The 19,760-nt window shown below is 36.9% G+C and overlaps 1 protein-coding gene across 7 annotated transcripts in view; it reads left to right on the plus strand.

Annotated features, from left to right (window-relative positions):
- The window catches only part of KIAA1109 (KIAA1109 ortholog), a 234,877-nt gene that overhangs the window by 81,648 nt on the left and 133,469 nt on the right, over positions 1 to 19,760 (plus strand). For 6 of the 7 annotated variants that reach the window (XM_033215165.1, XM_033215170.1, XM_033215171.1 and 3 more), the window contains exons 22-26: positions 480 to 617; positions 4,682 to 4,861; positions 6,898 to 7,026; positions 9,310 to 9,429; positions 16,309 to 16,589. In XM_033215165.1, coding sequence (XP_033071056.1) covers positions 480 to 617; positions 4,682 to 4,861; positions 6,898 to 7,026; positions 9,310 to 9,429; positions 16,309 to 16,589 — 848 coding nt within the window. The remainder of the gene's footprint in view (positions 1 to 479; positions 618 to 4,681; positions 4,862 to 6,897; positions 7,027 to 9,309; positions 9,430 to 16,308; positions 16,590 to 19,760) is intronic. The other variant, XM_033215166.1, reaches the window with a different exon arrangement.

Consider the following 19,760-nt stretch of genomic DNA (forward strand, 5'->3'; position numbering starts at 1 on the left):
CCTGATGGGTATTCAAGGACTTTACATTTTCTTAGCTTTTATCTCTAGACCCCAGACCAGTTTGGGGCCTTATGGTGGATCTGTTGCAAAATGAAATTTCTGGCTTGACCCTGGGGTTGAATTATGTAGTTTAGATCTAGCACAGTATCCTGGGTCACTCTAAGGACAACCCGTGGACCTGTTCTTACTGACATGGAATGATATTAAATGGCCCCAAGAACCCAGGGACTCTGGAGCAGGGCCAGATGAGGTGTGTGTCTGTGTCGCAGTGGGGTTGGGGGGTGGGTGGCCCTCTGTTGCTTAGTGCAGCTAATGATCCTACTGAGGTACAGAATAGTTTTTTTTTTGTCAGTAATCATAGTTTCTCTGTTTTGAAAAACAAATTCTCTTAATCATGAGAGATGTAATTTTTATTTTTCTGTACTTTCTTACTTTTTGCCTTTTCTGCATTTCGACTATGCCATTTCATTTGACTGTAGCATGGAACTACTGATGGTCCTGAATGCCCTACAGCTTTCTTGGAAAGACTATGTTTTGAAATGAAAAAAGGATTTAGGGAGACCATGCTGCAACTTATCCTGTCACCGCTGAATGTGTTTGTCAGTGATAACTATCAGGTAAGGTGAAAATGAAATATGGTAGAAACACAGAGATTTACTATTAATATTTATTGGGTTAAAACAATGAATTAGCTTCTGTGCATGGACTTTGTAGCTCTTTAAGTTAGAGACTTTTAAGCTAACTGTATTAAGAAGTTTTGTAAGTGTGTTTTTGTGTATGAGAGTTGTTTCAAGACCCTCCATTTTCTTTTGCTTGTCCCTATTTCTGTGATCTCAATTATATTTTATACCTTTTGCTATTATAATAGAAATGGAAATAAAAACTTTCTCAAATATTTATGGAAGGGAAAAATTAACTATATAAAATGGTAGGTTCTGTTGAGTATCACAGCATAAATGTTAATATTTATTTTATATTTTAAATAATATTTTAAGTATTTAAATAATATTTTAAAACGTGTGTATCTACATGGTCAATGACTTATTCATCTAACATAAGATACTTCGTTAATTCCTTCAAGATACCTCTGGGCTCTTTTAAAAGAGAACCAATAATATTCATCAAGTGAGAATTTGAGAATTTATTGCATTTCTGGGTAGACTATAATTTTATTATTATTTTTTAAAAAGCCAAATGGCTTTCCGTGGCACCTACCACCGCTTTATGTGCCCCGTCTTACTTTTAATCAAGTTGTGTGATTTAGAAATATAAATGGAACGTAATACAAGAGAAAGTAAAATTATAAATGCAAAGATGAATCTGATACCCAGAAATCATCAGTGAATGATCATTTATTATGATTATATGTAGTAACTGATCATTTTATTTAAAATAGCATATCTCCTTTTCATTTTTTTGCCATCACTGACTATATTTTTCTTCATGGAATTTTAATTTAATTTTTCATACATATATTTGACATATATGAGATAATATTAGCTAAAACTTAATATGTGCTAGGCATTGTTTTTGTTTTGCCACAGAATGAGTGTTTCCAGTTTTAAACTTTTATTTTGAAATAATTATAGATTCACAGGAAGTTGCAAACATCAGAGAGATCCTGTGTGTACTCTTTACCCAGTTGTTTTCCATGGTAAAATTATTTTACATAATTATAGTATCAAAACAAGGAAACTGACATTGATACAATGTGTGTGCATAGTTCTAGGTCATCTTATCATGTGTAGATTCATGTAACCACCACCAAAATGAAGATACAGAACTATTCTATCATCACAAAGTTCTCACATAATACTATTTTAACTTGCCATATTAACCTTAAAAAAAAACTCTTGTCCTCCTCTCTATAATTAGTGGGTCACTAGAATCGGTTGTTTTTTATTCTGGGAGGCAGGTGTGTGGAGAGGAAGCCCAGCTCCCTTTTTCAGTCTATTAAGGAAATTAATAAAGGGAAAAGGGAAAGTCTTCTATGGATGAGTTCTGAGAATCGTAGATGACTATCCCTGGTTTTTTATGAGTACCTGGTAACACTTCAACTTTTAATCACTGTACTTTTAAAAGACTTTTCCAGACATAGAAAACATTTTATTGAGCTGATTATGAATATTCACATTAATTCTTATTATAGAGGTATGGCAAACTTGTAGAGAGACTGAATTATAAAGTATGACTTATTTGGGGATTAGAGAAGGAGTTCATGGAGTAGAGATATCAAGGTGGAAGTAGAAGCACTTCCACCTTGTGCTTATAAGTGATAATTCATTTCCTAGATGGTTGACAACTTACCCCAAAGACAAAGGTACCATATATATCCTCTTGGAATTTGCTTGTCTACTTACCTTGTTTATGTTCTCTAGTGTTGACACAACTATTCCTAAGAATTTTTTTCTTCATCTGTCATTATACTATCTAATGTTCTTTCACAGTGGAAGGGTTCACACTTTGTCTACTTCCAAGGCTAAAATCTGGGTTACCCACTTGTAGTTTATCCTGGGTAGCAACGGTCTTAAGGCTTCAAGACGAAGGATCCAAGGTGACTGATGGACTATTGTGTCCCATTATGAAACTATGCACTTTTTACTTGGTGGTCATCTTATGTATTAGTTTCATAGGGCTGCCATAAAAAGTATCCTACACTAGGTGACATAAAATAACAGAAATGTATTCTCTCACAGTTCTGGAGGTTCAAAGTCCTGTTGGCAGGGTCACATTCCGTCTGAGCTGTAGGGGAAGATCCTTCCTTGCCTCTTCTTAGCTCTGGTGGTTGCCAGTAATCCCTGGTATTCCTCGGCTTGTAGATGAATCACTCAAATTTCTGCCTCCATCTCGACTGGCTGCCACTCTCTCTCTGTGCCTGTGTGTCCCACTTTTTCTCCTCTTACAGGGATAACAGTCATATTGGACTAGGGCCCACCCTCAGTGTAAACTTACCATAACCTAATTATATCTGCAAAAACCCTGTTTTCAAAAAAGATCATATTCATAGGTTCCAGGGCTTCAGACTTGAACATATATTTTTGAGGGATGCCATTCAACCCACACATGATGCAAACTGCAATAAAATTTAGAATATAATGTTTATTGGTGTATCATGTAGGCTGTACCTTAGGAAAGCCCAAGATCTACATGTAATTTTGAGATTAAAAAATTTCATAAAAGTTTTATACTGAGAATTATTGAGTCTCAGTATCAGAAGATAACTTTCTTGACCACCTTCCCCAGTTCTCTCAGTAAAAAAGGTAAGGAAATTAATGCCTGGAGAAGTCAGGTGATTTTATATAAAGTCACATAGCTTGGATGAAAATTAAATGAAAAATTGGATCAGAAGAGCTTCTAGAGTCATTATTGTAGTCACAATTTGAATTTTTTTAAAAAAAGTTTCTTACGAATTAGAGTTAGCCCTTATCCTTAAAAAAAATTTTTTTAAGACTGTTTCCCAACCTGTGTTGAAGGCAGGGAACACTAACCCTGTGAGGTGGCCTAGACATACATGAAGAGGACTACCGTAATAAAACTAGGTTGGGAAATAATCTGTGAACTGCCTCAGTGTATCTTGGTATATTGAAGACTGTGAATACTTGCTGTGAAGAAATCTGTCTAGTCAGCAGCATCTACTTTTTGTGGTCACTGTTAGGTGCGGTGATACTTGGTGCATAAGACAGAAATGGTCATTAATGAACCTGGGGGAGAATGTAAATATTGTGAACATTAAAATTAAGATAAATAATTTCAAGTGTAAAAAGTGCCACAAGGTGAGGTAGGCAGTGCTCTGGTAGCATTTCATGGTCTGGAGGCAAGAACGGGATCAGATTCATATGTTTAGAAGATCTCTGTGACTACTGATAGAGTATGGAGCAGAGAGATGTAAAAAGTTAATACCTTGAAAACGTCCTGGCAGGAGTTGATACTGTTTGGACCAGGATGAGAGCACTGAAGATGAAAAAAAGTCAATGCATTTGTGAGAGACTGGGAGGTAGATTTAACAGAAATTGGTGACTGATCAGTAGGGCATTTCCAGACTTATTTGATTCTTTATTCTTAATGTGTGGAACTAGTGTTCCATGAAATAATCTGTTTTATGACATATCCTTTATTTCTCTGAATATGTTAGAAATTTTCCCTTTGAAATACATGCGGCTTTTTAGTAGTGAGTATGAAATTATTCTCTGGAAGATAAAACTATCCTTGTATTTACATAGTCCTCAGAATCTGTATGGAAGTTTACTTTTCACCACCATTCTTCATTTTTTGGTCTTAACAGTCCATGTTCTTCAATGTTATCTTCCTTTTAAAAAATATTTTAATCTCACGATTCTTAGATTTCCTACAAAAGATTGGTCTCTTGTATTCCCTGTCAGAGTACTACTGTAGTTTCTTGTTATTCATAAAGGCAGTTGCCAATCAGAGATCTGTCTACTTTTTAGGACTCAGCTGTCTTGCTTTTTATAATAGTTGGGCTGTCTTAGATATTGTTCATTAAAGATGCTTAACTCAGACTACCTCTATGGGTACGAGGTTGTGTTAGGAGCTTGTGGATTCTGAAGCCTTATAGATGGCATGATTTTATTGTTCATCTCTGCAGGGGGTGTCGGGGGAAACAACTAGAATTTATAATATGATTTTCTTATACGTTTTACGGTCTCATCATTATTGTTTTCAGCAGCGACCCCCTGTGGATGAAGTACTCAGGGAAGGTCACATCAATTTGTCAGGTCTCCAGCTGAGAGCACACGCTATGTTCTCAGCAGAAGGTCTTCCTTTGGGAAGTGATTCCTTAGAATACGCATGGTTAATTGATGTGCAGGCTGGAAGTCTTACAGCTAAGGTCACAGCACCACAGGTATGGTTTTCAGAGTACTATCTCCTGACTTATTTTCTTTTTCCTTTCTTTATCCACCTTCTCAAGAATAACTTGTATGCCTGTTTGAATGTTCATTGCATTTCCACTGATGGCATTCTGATGGGAGTCATTCTTGCCATTCAGAATTTTAGTTATAGGTGAGTCAGAGACAAGTTTCACTTTTCTGAGCCACATATAATTTGTTGGGTGTAATGTATGTAGTTCTAGGTAATATTTCCAAGAATTTGAGACTTTCTTTGGGAAAAACTCAGGATAAGTACCATTCTAGAAGTCAATTTAATATATTATTAAAATTATGTTACTTGGCCCTCCATTGTTGGAAAAAATCTTATTTTTCTACTATATGGAGTAATTTTTTAAGAACTTTGTTTTCTTACATATTTCTTAAGTAGGATTTGAAAGTAGCTCTTATGATGCTAAGGATTAGGTAATAAGGTTCTTTGTTTGTCATGTCCCATAGCAAGATTACATCATTTGTACCTGCTGTTAGTGATGTTTATAATAGTTTCAAAAAATAAAAGTGAATTTACTGGTAAGTAAATCTGGTCTAGAATTCTAGGTGTGATCCTTTTGGATAAATTCTCTCCCACCACCCCTTTCACTTAATCCTTAGAAGGCACAAAAGCCTTAATATATTATTTGTTTCTAATTGGCCACTGAAGTTTAGTTGAATTGCCATATTATTTTAACATTTCACCTGAGTCATATATTTATTATAATATGAATGCTCAACTTGATATTTCAAAAGACTGGAATTTGATAGGAATGTTACATACTCAATTTTGATAAAAAGTTATAGAATGGGTATAAAACATATAATTTAGAGGTATGTAGTAGCAACAAGAAAGTGGTGAAGAACCTAGATGCCCTGTATACCTGGAAGAAATCGTCAGAGGGTAGCAAAAATTAATATCCTAGAAATGGTGGGAAAATGAATGGAATTGAAAAGGGATATTTTGGAGTTGAACGTCATCTCAATATAATATTAGAATGTATAATGATATTTATAAAAATATGTGAAAAGAAATGCATAATGGAATGTATAAAAATGGATGAAAAGCAATAGTCATTGCTCACTGGCCTTGTAACTGTCCTCTTCTTATTATCTCCCATTTCCCATCCCTAAGTATACAAGTAAAAACTGAAGCATATTCCAAAGCAGTTTGTTCCCTAAGAAGGGAATAAAGCTGTGCTGACCCTGCAAGACTGGGTAGAATTCCTTTGTTCTAAGGACTGCTAGAATCTTACATGTTTATAAATTGTGTTTATAAGGTGAAACATTTCTCTTTCTTTTGCATAAAATCTCAGCATCACTGTTTGCTCTACAGTTCATGAATCTGTAGGCACTTTTATGTTTATTCCATTCTTTGTATGTTTTAAAAGTAAAATTTTTATTTTCCAAGTGTTTAAATTATGTACTTATTTGGGGGGATAATGCTATGTATATATCTATCTCTCAATGTTTTTAACAGCTCTAATCAATTATAAAATTAGGGTTTTTTTTTTTTTAAACTGAAGATTTGAAGAATTATATATGCTTACTTAAGCTTCTATTTACATAAACAAAAGTGCTTTAATCTTCAAAATACCTGGTTTTTAAAAATTGTAGCTCAATGTGATATTTAGATACTTTCTCACATAAAAGTTTGGTTTATGATTAGAGAATTTTAGGTGCTTTTCTATGTGGAGATTTCAGTTGGCTATGTAACAGGAAAGATATATAACCTTGAATAAAAGGATTTGCTTTAAAAGTTGCTGAAGTGAAATTTTTCAGTTGAAAGGAGTTTTCATTTTGGCAATGCATTTTGTCATTCATAAAGGAAAAGTACCATAAGCATATAAATGATATTAAAGATAGCAAAAATCATTGGCTAACAAGTTGCTTATTTAGCAGAAGTTTTAAGACAGTGTTTGGGTTCTTCCAAGCCATGTTAACATTCTTCGGAAGCTTTTAAACTCTGAACACTTACTTAGAATCCTAACAGTGTTGTCAACTTGTCACTGATTATCTGTAGCTGGCATGCCTCTTGGAGTGGGGACAGACATTTGTTTTTCATGTGGTATGTCGGGAGTATGAACTGGAAAGACCAAAATCAGTAATAATATGTCAGCATGGAATTGATCGTCGGTTCTGTGAGTCCAAGGTATGTTAACAAATATGTTAGCAATATTATAAACATTTATGAATTTTTAAAAATGGAATATTGAGATATCAGCTTCAAGTCAAATATACATAGCCTTGAAGCAAACTGCAGGTTTTTCAGTTAATAAAATTATTTTTAAAATTCTTGGCCATTTTAAAGTATCTAAAATATGAGATGATTATTAAAACCTACAAATTAAAAAATAAACAGAATTATAAAAATTATATTTTGCTTACATTTTTGCTGTTAACATTCATGTCATATTGCATTATTGGGATGTGGCTATATATTTATGTAGAAGATTTAGAAACTGAAACAAGGAGAAGGTTGAATTCTTCACATGACATGGTTTGCAGACCACTCTGGACATGCCATTTCTCCCATAATGTAATAGCAAGGTTGGTCATTTGCCAGGTTTCCTGACACCACATGTTATGCTCTTTTCACAACATTGTGCCACCTTTATTAAGGGTCATTACAATATCTTCACAAGGATTGCAAAAAGTAGATGGTAATCCCTAAAACCGCATGCAGTGGCAATGAAATGCATAGTATTATTGTGCAATAAATACTCTCTCCCTTATGAATTTGGGGAGGGACGCATTTTCTCCCCCTGATTTTGGAAGCGTGGTTATTTCAGAAAATCTGGAAAGCATGGCTGTTTCAAAAAAGAAAAATAAGTTACCCTGGTTCTACAACACAGTGGTTAACAGCTTAGTTTTTCTTTCTAGTTCTTTCCCGTATGTATCTTTCCTTTTTTGCTCTTCTGCTATACAAATTATATTTGTTTGCTGTTATATTACTATGAATTGAAAGTAGTTCATCCTACTTTTCCGTCCAAAAAATCTGTAATGCATGCTTATATATTGACATTGAAGGAAACAGCTATATCTGGTGATTAAAATTATTTTTTTTCTTATTATAAACACATTGCCAGGCTCCACAGAATTGGTTCCTTAGTCATAGGTGAGGCAGGCAGTTTTTTATGGATAATACAAACATACCTTTAGGTGCCTCCCCCTCCTTTTTCTTTTCTTTTTTTTAACTTAAAGTGTTTACGTTGCATTAAATTTTTTTTTTTTTTGAGACAGAGTCTTGCTCTGTCGCCCAGGCTGGAGTGCAGTGGTGCGATCTCGGCTCACTGCAAGCTCCGCCTCCTGGGTTCACACCATTCTCCTGCCTCAGCCTCCCAAGTAGCTGGGACTACAGGCACCTACCACCACACCTGGCTAATTTTGTGTATTTTTAGTAGAGATGGGGTTTCACCCTGTTAGGCAGGATGGTCTCCATCTCTTGACCTCGTGATCTGCCCGTCTCGACCTCCCACAATGCTGGGATTACAGGCGTGAGCCACTGCACCCGGCCCTAAAATTTTTAAAAATAAGTTTAATTGAGGCATAATTTACATACAGTAAATTCATCCTTTTAAAGTTGTACAGTTTGAGCTTTGACAAATGCTGTATATACCTGTGTAACTATAATCACCAGTGAAGATATAGAACATTTCTATCACCTTAGAAAATTCCTTTGTGTGTCTTTGCAGTCAGCCCCTACCTCAGGCAACTACTGATCTCCATTCTGCCACTTTAGTTTGTTTAGGTCTATTTTTGTCCAGAGGAAATATATCCTTATAGAGTATTGACTACACTGTGAGACACCTGTTTCTAGTTCTGGCTCTGCCACTAATGAGCATTTTCATGCTGTTGGGCCAGTAATTTATTCAGGGCTGCCATCTCCTCAAGAAGTTTATTGATGTGGGTGATATATACATTTTCTTTTAACCTAAACATCATAAAAATCTGTGTTTTAGGTGTAAAATAAAATTAATATGGATTATCTTAGATATCATAATATTTACAGTGAATATATTTGTGTATGTGTGTGTGTGAAAATACATCTGTGTGTATGGAGTACTTGTAAGAAAACCTTACAACTCTAAACTCATACAATTCTTGTAAACCTGTGACACTGTTTACTTATCACTTTATTTGCTTATCCTCTCTGAGTTTCAGTAAGAAGTTGTATATGTATTGTCCGTTAGACTTGCTACTTGCCTCTTCTGAATGAAAATGGTGCATGCTTACTTATTGTTTTCTAATGTATAGTTTTCTAATTGGTAACACTTTAACTGCTGATTTCATTTATTGTAAAAGAATGAAATTAGATTTTTAAAAAATACATCAATAACTAGATTTTTTTGTGTTTATTTAAAGAAGATGACTTAACTGTCAAAATAATAAGTTGATGGTGATGATTTAGATGTACAATCCTTTTTTATTTTAGTTGAGTTGTATTCCTGGGCCTTGTCCAACTTCAGATGATTTGAAATATACTATGACTCGTTTAGCAGTAGATGGAGCCGATATTTATATTGTTGAGCATGGTTGTGCTACAAATATAAAGGTAAGTGTTTTGCTTGGCCAGTGTAGTGCTTTTTCCTTTTTACTAAACCAAACCTCTATTTCTTGAACTAAAACACACACTTATAGTTTGTCATCGCACGGACTGCCACATAATTTTAGGAGAAAGCGTTCTAATTTTTACTCATCCATGTTCTCTTCCAGTATTTTTTTTTTTTTTTTAAGGCATACTTTCACCAGTTATTTACTCTGAGTTATTATGACATTGTTTTATGGCAGGGATATAAAATAGTAGGTTGCTTTTATATCAGGGATGTAAACTGGTAGTGCTTTTAAATGATGTGATTTTGAATGTCTTTAGGATTCATACATTTCTATTTTCTGCCTGGCTCCTGAAAACATTTGTTCCCATCTTTTTTTTTTTTTTTTTTTTTTTTTTTTTGTTATCTGTACATATATTTTATTTCCTTTGAGGTTTTCTATTTGACTTATGAATTATTTATTAGTGTGTTGTTTTGTTCCAAGCATTTGAGGTTTCTCTGTATCTTTCTTGTTTTTTTTTTTTTTTTTTCTTTTTTTTTTTTATTATACTTAAGTTCTAGGGTACATGTGCATGACGTTTATATCTTGTATAACTCCCCAATGCAATCCTCCCTCCTCCCCCCTCCCATGATAGGCCCCAGTGTGTGATGTCCCCTTCCCGAGTCCAAGTGATCTCATTGTTCAGTTCCCACCTATGAGTGAGAACATGCGGTGTTTGGTTTCTCTTCTTGTGATAGTTTGCTAAGAATGATGGTTCCAGCTGCATCCATGTCCCTACAAAGGACGCAAACTCATCCGTTTTTATGGCTGCATAGTATTCCATGGTGTATATGTGCCACATTTTCTTAATCAGTCTGTCACAGATGGACATTGGGGTTGATTCCAAGTCTTTGCTATTGTGAATAGTGCCGCAATAAACATACGTGTGCATGTCTTTGTAGTAGAGTAATTTATAATCCTTTGGGTATATACCCAGTAGTGGGATGGCTGGGTCATATGGTACATCTAGTTCTAGATCCTTGAGGAATCGCCATACTGTTTTCCATAATGGTTGAACTAGTTTACAATCCCACCAACAGTGTAAAAGTGTTCCTATTTCTCCACATCCTCTCCAACACCTGTTGTTTCCTGACTTTAATGATTGCCATTCTAACTGGTGTGAGATGGTATCTCATTGTGGTTTTGATTTGCATTTCTCTGATGGCGAGTGATGATGAGCATTTTTCATGTGTCTGTTGGCTGTATGGATGTCTTCTTTTGAGAAATGTCTGTTATATCCTTTCCCCACTTTTTGATGGGGTTGTTTGTTTTTCTTGTATATTTGTTTGAGTTCTTTGTAGATTCTGGATATTAGCCCTTGTCAGATGAGTAGGTTGCAAAAAATTTTCCCATTCTGTAGGTTGCCTGTTCACTCTGATGGTAGTTTCTTTAGCTGTGCAAAAGCTCTTTAGTTTAATTAGATCCCATGTGTCAATTTTGCTTTTGCTGCCGTTGCTTTTGGTGTTTTAGACATGAAGTCCTTGCCCATGCTATGTCCTGAATGGTACTACCTAGATTTTCTTCTAGGGTTTTTATGGTATTAGGTCTAACATTTAAGTCTCTGACCATCTTGAATTAATTTCGTTATAAGGGGTAAGGAAAGGATCCAGTTTCAGCTTTTACTTATGGCTAGCCAATTTTCCCAGCACCATTTATTAAATAGGGAATCCTTTCCCATTTCTTGTTCTCTCAGGTTTGTCAAAGATCAGATGGCTGTAGATGTGTGGTATTATTTCTGAGGACTCTGTTCTGTTCCATTGGTCTATATCTCTGTGTGGTACCAGTACCATGCTGTTTTGGTTACTGTAGCCTTGTAGTATAGTTTGAAGTCAGGTAGCGTGACGCCTCCAGCTTTGTCCTTTTGGCTTAGGATTGTCTTGGCAATGCGGGCTCTTTTTGGTTCCATATGAACTTTAAAGCCGTTTTTTCCAATTCTGTGAAGAAACTCATTGGTAGCTTGATGGGGATGGCATTGAATCTATAAATAACTTGGGTAGTATGGCCATTTTCACGATATTGATTCTTCCTATCCATGAGCATGGTATGTTCTTCCATTTGTTTGTGTCCTCTTTGATTTCACTGAGCAGTGGTTTGTAGTTCTCCTTGAAGAGGTCCTTGACATCCCTTGTAAGCTGGATTCCTAGGTATTTGATTCTCTTTGAAGCAATTGTGAATGGAAGTTCATTCCTGATTTGGCTCTCTGCTTGTCTGTTACTGGTGTATAAGAATGCTTGTGATTTTTGCACATTAATTTTGTATCCTGAGACTTTGCTGAAGTTGCTTATCAGCTTAAGGAGATTTTGGGCTGAGACGATGGGGTTTCTAAATATACATCATGTCATCTGCAAACAGGGACAATTGACTTCTTCTTTTCCTAACTGGATACCCTTGATTTCTTTCTCTTGCCTGATTGCCCTAGCCAGAACTTCCAACACGATGTGAATAGGAGTGGTGAGAGAGGGCATCCCTGTCTTGTGCCAGTTTTCAAAGGGAATTTTTCCAGTTTTTGCCCATTCAGTATGATATTAGCTGTGGGTTTGTCATAAATAGCTCTTATTATTTTGAGGTACATTCCATCAATACCGAATTTATTGAGCGTTTTTAGCATAAAGGGCTGTTGAATTTTGTCAAAAGCTTTTCTGCATCTATTGAGATAATCATGTGGTTCTTGTCTTTGGTTCTGTTATATGCTGGATTAGTTTATTGATTTGCGAATGTTGAACAGCCTTGCATCCCAGGGATGAAGCCCACTTGATCATGGTGGATAAGCTTTTGATGTGCTGCTGAAACGGTTTGCCAGTATTTTATTGAGAATTTTTGCATCGATGTTCATCAGGGATATTGGTCTAAAATTCTCTTTTTTTGTTGTGTCTCTGCCAGGCTTTGGTATCAGGATGATGTTGGCCTCATAAAAAGAGTTGGGAGGATTCCCTCTTTTTCTATTGATTGAAATAGTTTCAGAAGGAATGGTACCAGCTCCTCCTTGTACCTCTGGTAGAATTCAGCTGTGAATCCATCTGGTCCTGGACTTTTTTGGTGGGTAGGCTTAATTGTTGCCTCAATTTCAGAGCCTGCTATTGGTCTATTCAGGGATTCAACTTCTTCCTGGTTTAGTCTTGGGAGCTGTAAGTGTCCAGGAAATTATCCATTTCTTCTAGATTTTCTAGTTGATTTGCGTAGAGGCATTTATAGTATTCTCTGATGGTTGTTTGTATTTCTGTGGGGTCAGTGGTGATATCCCCTTATCATTTTTTATTGCGACTATTTGATTCCTCTCTCTTTCTTCTTTATTAGTCTTGCTAGCGGTCTGTCAATTTTTTGATCTTTTCAAAAAACCAACTCTGGATTCATTGATTTTTTGGAGGGTTTTTTGTGTCTCTATCTCCTTCAGTTCTGCTCTGAGCTAGTTATTTCTTGCCTTCTGCTAGCTTTTGAATGTGTTTGCTCTTGCCTCTCTAGTTCTTTTAATTGTGATGTTAGAGTGTCCATTTTAGATCTCTCCTGCTTTCTCTTGTGGGCATTTAGTGCTATAAATTTCCCTCTACACACTGCTTTAAATGTGTCCCAGAGATTCTGGTATGTTGTATCTTTGTTCTCATTGGTTTCGAAGAACATCTTTATTTCTGCTTTCATTTCGTTATGTACCCAGTAGTCATTCAGGAGCAGGTTGTTCAGTTTCCATGTAGTTGAGCGGTTTTGATTGAGTTTCTTGGTCCTGAGTTCTAGTTTGATTGCACTGTGGTCTGAGAGACAGTTGTTATAATTCTGTTCTTGTACATTGCTGAGGAGTGCTTTACTTCCAATTATGTGGTCAATTTTGGAATAAGTGCGATGTGGTGCTGAGAAGAATGTATATTCTGTTGATTTGGGGTGGAGAGTTCTATAGATGTCTATTAGGTCCGCTTGGTGCAGAGATGAGTTCAATTCCTGGATATCCTTGTTAACTTTCTGTCTCGTTGATCTGTCTAATATTGACAGTGGAGTGTTGAAGTCTCCCATTATTATGTATGGGAGTCTAAGTCTCTTTGTAGGTCTCTAAGGACTTGCTTTATGAATCTGGGTGCTCCTGTATTGGGTGCATATATATTTAGGAGAGTTAGCTCTTCCTGTTGAATTGATCCCTTTACCATTATGTAATGGCCTTCTTTGTCTCTTTTGATCTTTGATGGTTTAAAGTCTGTTTTATCAGAGACTAGGATTGCAACCCCTGCTTTTTTTTGTTCTCCATTTGCTTGGTAGATCTTCCTCCATCCCTTTATTTTGAGCCTATGTATGTCTCTGCATGTGAGATGGGTCTCCTGAATACAGCAGACTGATGGGTCTTGACTCTTTATCCAGTTTGCCAGTCTGTGTCTTTTAATTGGAGCATTTAGTCCATTGACATTTAAGGTAATATTGTTATGTGTGAACTTGATCCTGTCATTATGATATTAACTGGTTATTTTGCTCGTTAGTTGATGCAATTTCTTCCTAGCCTCGATGTTTTACATTTTGGCATGTTTTTGCAATGGCTGGTACGGTTGTTCCTTTCCATGTTTAGGGCTTCCTTCAGGGTCTCTGTAAGGCAGGCCTGGTAGTGACAAAATCTCTAAGCATTTGCTTATCTGTAAAGGATTTTATTTCTCCTTCACTGATGAAGCTTAGTTTGGCTGGATATGAATTCTGGGTTGAAAATTCTTTTCTTTAAGAACGTTGAATATTGGCCCCCACTCTCTTCTGGCTTGTAGAGTTTCTGCCGAGAGGTCTGCTGTATTCTGATGGGCTTCCCTTTGTGGGTAACCCGACCTTTCTCTCTGGCTGCCCTTAAGATTTTTTCCTTCATTTCAACTTGGTGAATCTGGCAATTATGTGTCTTGGAGTTGCTCTTCTGGAGAGTATCTTTGTGGCGTTCTCTGTATTTCCTGAATTTGAATGTTGGCCTGCCCTACTAGGTTGGGGAAGTTCTCCTGGATGATATCCTGAAGAGTGTTTTCCAACTTGGTTCCATTTTCCCCCTCTTTTCAGGCACCCCAATCAGACGTAGATTTGGTCTTTTTACATAATCCCATACTTCTTGCAGGCTTTGTTCATTCTTTTCTTCTTTTTCTTTTGGTTTCTCTTCTCGCTTCATTTCATTCATTTGATCCTCAATCGCTGATACTCTTTCTTCCAGTTGATCGAGTCGGTTACTGAAGCTTGTGCATTTGTCACGTATTTCTCGTGTCATGGTTTTCATCTCTGTCATTTCATTTATGATCTTCTCTGCATTAATTAGTCTAGCTGTCAATTCTTCCACTTTTTTTTCAAGATTTTTAGTTTCTTTGCGCTGGGTACGTAATTCCTCCTTTAGCTCTGAGAGGTTGATGGACTGAAGCCTTCTTCTTCATCTCGTCAAAGTCATTCTCTGACCAGCTTTGATCCGTTGCTGGCGATGGGCTGCGCTCCTTTGCAGGAGGAGATGCGCTTATTTTTGAATTTCCAGCTTTTCTGCCTGCTTCTTCCCATCTTTGTGGTTTTATCTGTCTCTGGTCTTGATGATGGTGACGTACTGATGGGGTTTTGGTATAGGTGTCCTTCCTGTTTGATAGTTTTCCTTCTGACAGTCAGAAGGACTGTCTGTGGTCTGTTGGAGATTGCTTGAGGTCCACTCCAGACCCTGTTTGCCTGGGTGTCAGCAGCAGAGGTTGCCGAAGATAGAATATTGCTGAACAGCGATTGTACCTGTCTGATTCTTTCTTTGGAAGTTTCCTCTCAGGGGTGACTCCACCCTGTGAGGTGTGGGGTGTCAGACTGCCCCTAGTGGGGGATGTCTCCCAGCTAGGCTACTCAGGGGTCAGGGACCCCCTGAGCAGGCAGTCTGTCCGTTCTCAGATCTCAACCTCCGCGTTAGGAGATCCACGGCTCTCCCCAAGCTGACAGACAGAGTCGTTCGCGTCTGCCACGGCCCCGCTCTTTCCCTAATGGACTGCAGCTGTGCGCTGTCCGCAGAGGTAGAGTCTACAGAAACAGGCAGGCTTCCTTGAGCTGCTGTGAGCTCCACCCAGTTCGGGCTTCCCAGCGGCTTTGTTTACCTACTTAAGCCTCAGCAATGGCGGGCGCCCCTCCCCCAGCCTCGCTGCTGCCTTGCGGATAGATCGCCGCAGACGGCTGTGTTAGCAGTGAGGGAGGCTCGTGGGCGTGGGACCCTCCCGGCCAGGTATGGGATATATTCTCCTGGTGTGCCTGTTTCCTTAAAGCGCAGTATTGGGGTGGGAGTTACCCGATTTTCCAGGTGTTGTGTGTCTCAGTTCCCCTCGCTAGGAAAAGGATTTTCTTCCCCCTTGCGCTTCCAGGTGAGGCAATGCCTCGCCCTGCTTCAGCTCACGCTGGTCAGGCTGCAGCAGCTGACCAGCACCGATTGTCCAGCACTCCCTAGAGAGATGACCCCAGTACCTCAGTTGAAAATGCAGAAATCACCGGTCTTCTGTGTCGCGCGCTGGGAGTTGAAGACTGGAGCTGTTCCTATTCGGCCATCTTGCTCCGCCCCTCCTCCCACTCTTTTATGGATTGTAGTTTAAAATTAAACCGTGTTAAGTTTCTACGATTTCATTATTTACTTCTTTTGTTCGCCTGTGGACTTCTGCTTTTTTCCTTTTATCCTCTTTTTAAAAAATTGTCTATTTTTGTTTTTATTTTGTTTAACTTTTCTGTTCCCTTCTTGTCCCTTTCCCATTTATTTCCTTTTTAATTTCTTTTTCCTTTATTTTCTCCTTCCATTTATGTTTTACTCGATTTGAAATGATCACCTATTCAGTAGTTTTGGCTAAGCTACTTAAAAATACAGAAATTATATTTTTGTTTCGGTTTCTTCATTCAATTTTAGATGGGTGCAATTCGAGTTGCAAACTGTAATCTCCACAATCAATCGGTTGGGGAAGGAATCAGTGCTGCAATTCAGGATTTTCAAGTGAGACAGTACATTGAGCAATTAAATAATTGTAGAATTGGACTTCAGCCTGCAGTGCTACGGAGGGCCTATTGGCTTGAAGCTGGGTCAGCCAATTTAGGACTTATTACTGTTGATATTGCTTTAGCTGCTGACCATCATTCTAAACATGAGGCACAAAGACATTTCTTAGAAACTCATGATGCCAGAACTAAGAGGTAAGTGAAAATTTTAAGAATGGCAGTAGTCTCCTGTTCAGATGAAAATAACTAGATAATTATAGAGGAAATTCTACTGAGAGAATGGACTAAGAATATTTTAAATAAAGACCTAATATAATTGTGCTGCTGCACCTCAATGAATATATAAGGACCTAATATCTCAGTAAATATATATCTTGTCTCTGGTGATGGTATAGTTGTTGGAAATAACATGATTTTCTGATGTGTTTCTAAGTCTGTACCATGTATGCCAACAGTGAAACAAGTTTAAGTCACGGTCCCCAAATAACATTTTGTAAAGCACTACATTTTCTCTCACCACAGCTCTCCACTGTCAAGTCGCCATTAATTCCTAGAAATCACAGTACTACTACTATCTACTGTATAAAACTCCTTTGATGGGCCTTCAGAACTGCAAGGAAGACTAAGAGTACTCAAGCCTATTTCCTTGGTCCTTAGGAAATTATTATTATATATGATTTTAAAAGTTGCCAGCGCCTCTTACTGAATCACTTCCATTTAAAATGATAGTATGACTTTTTCCATCCCCATCTTCCCCATTGTATATTTAATATATGCTAAACTATTAAGAAACAAAAGAAAATAATGATCATAACCCCACCACATGAAATTTTATCTCCAGGATTTTGCAGTATTTTTTTAATGCTTGAAGTCATCCTGTATATACAGTTTAAAATTCTGCGTGTTTATATTAAACTTATATCCCAAGCATCTGGGCACATGATTAAACATTTTATAAAGATCCTTTTAAAAAAATGATAATACATTACCAAAAAGACACAACATGTTTTATTTAGCCATTGCCCTTATATTAAATATTTAGATTATTTCTAAATTTCCCATTATAAATGATAGAGGAACATTTTTGCACATAAAATATTTTCCCATGCTTTCTGGCTGTTTCCTTTAGATAATTTCCGGAAAGGGAGGATGAATGAGTTGAAAATTAAGACTTTTCATATGCATTCCCAAATTACTTGCCAGAAATTATTTCAGTTTATATCTCCAATGGCTTTTTAGCTAGTCCCTGTCACCCTGCAGCATTACTACCTTTTGAGCATTTTCTGATAAGTGAAAGGTGGCATCTCTTTATTTTGCATTTATATATTTCTGAAATTAATACTTTAAAAACTACATTTGTTAGCTGTTTCGATTTCTTCACCTGTGAATTGAATGTTTATATTCTGTGTACATTTATTTACTGGGGTCTTGGTGGTTTTCAATTTTTAAGAGCTCTTTATAGATGATCACCCTTTTTGTGATCTCTGTTGCTAGCATTTTACAGTTTGTTTTATCTTTTAATTTTGTTTTTATTTTCATATATGACTTTAATTTTACACATTCAGATATGTCAGTTACTAATTTGAGAAAGCCATTCTTTTGCTAGTAATCAAATAGCATCTGTTTCTAGTGGCATTCAAGGGGTAAGAGTCATAAACCTAAAATATAATATTTACTTCTAGTACCACAAATGTAAAACAGAGCAATGAAAGTGAAAAGAAAAAATGGTCTTGATTCACTTCCTTTTTCTGGTTAATATATAAAACTTGAATCCCTCTGGATTTTATATGGGGTACATGTATATATTATTCTAGGTAAGGAGGTAAATCGCTTTTTCTGCAAATACCTATTCAAATACAGAGGGGAAAATTTACATCTAATACATATTCATTTCTATGTTTCACAAAATGTTTATTGTTATCTGTTAACTTTCCCAGAAGAACTTGAGAACCATTTTTCTGGTTAAAAAAAGAAAATCTGTTGAGATTTTTATTGATATTACATTAATCTTTTAAATTAATTGAGGAAGATTTGACATATATCTGAGTATGAAAGCTCATATATGAAGAATATTGTGTAAAATAAATTGGATTTCTTTGTTATTTATTGTTCAGGAAGCCACTTAGTGTGAAACAAATGCCTGTTTTTGATTAGTTTAGGTGGTAGAGTAAGGTGGTAATGGAACTGAGGAGGTTGCTTCAGGTGACTCAAGTTGCTCCAAGTAGCTCATTTAGGTTGATTACAGTGCTGTAGTTTGTCAAAAATTGTGAAGAGTCTGAGGTTTTTATCTTTCTTACACAGTAACAAGTTAGCTGTTACAATTTCATGGATGCTGGCAAAATACACAAAACTTCTGATCAGAGACTATATTACAGCAAAAGCGGTAGCCAGTTATGTGTTGGCGGGTTGGTTCCCTGTACCCACCAAGTCTAGAGTTGCCAGATAAAATACAGGATGCCCAGTTAAATTTAACTTTATGATAAACAACAAAACACATTTTAGTGTAAGTTTGCCCCACATATTGCATGGAACAAACTTATTTTTGTTTGTATTTTATTCGCTAAATCTAGCAACTCTGTCCCTGAGTCCTAGAGGGGATAACGTAGTCCCAGTTACTTGGGAGGCTGAGGCGGGAGAATCGCTGGAACCCAGGAGGCAGAGGTTGCAGTGAGCCAAGATTGCACCACTGCGCTCCAGCCTCAGAGCAAGACTCAGTCTCGGGAGGAAAAAAAAAAAAAAGGCCCATCATGATGAATATGTGCATAAAGTAGATTATGTTAAAGAAGAGGAACACTGAACTTAGGGAGTCTTACTATTTTTATAGTAAGTGGAAGCAAGCCTACTCTTTCCAGAGAGAAGGATTACCTCAACCCTCAAGGTTGCTTGCTCCAAACACAACCCTGTGAAATAGGCTGGACAGAGTTTGCATTCATGGCATCCCCAGCAGGAACATGCAGGGATTCCTAGGACTCATGATGATTTGCTCTCCCCATGGTAACTCATTGACTTTCAGCTTTGGCTGCCTTTGTGCATATTGGATTCCCAGGAGTTTTAGAGAAAAGTATATTCATTTCTGATATTACTGGAAAAGCTACTGGGTACATAGGCAATTCGTTCTGTTAGATTAATGTTTTTTAAAAATATGGCTCCCAAACCACTAGCATCAACATCTCCTTAGAACTTATTACAAATATACATAATCAGGCCTTCCCAGACCTCAATCAGAAACTCTGGAGGTGAAGCCCAGCCATTCTATAGTTCAACAAGCCATTCAGTTGAAAAGATCAACAAAATTGACAGACCGCTAGCAAGACTAATAAAGAAGAAAAGAGAGAGGAATCAAGTAGACGCACTCAGCCCTATTTT

The sequence above is a fragment of the Trachypithecus francoisi genome, unplaced genomic scaffold (assembly GCF_009764315.1).
Source record: "Trachypithecus francoisi isolate TF-2019V2 unplaced genomic scaffold, Tfra_2.0 Lachesis_group1, whole genome shotgun sequence".
Lineage (NCBI taxonomy): Eukaryota > Metazoa > Chordata > Mammalia > Primates > Cercopithecidae > Trachypithecus > Trachypithecus francoisi.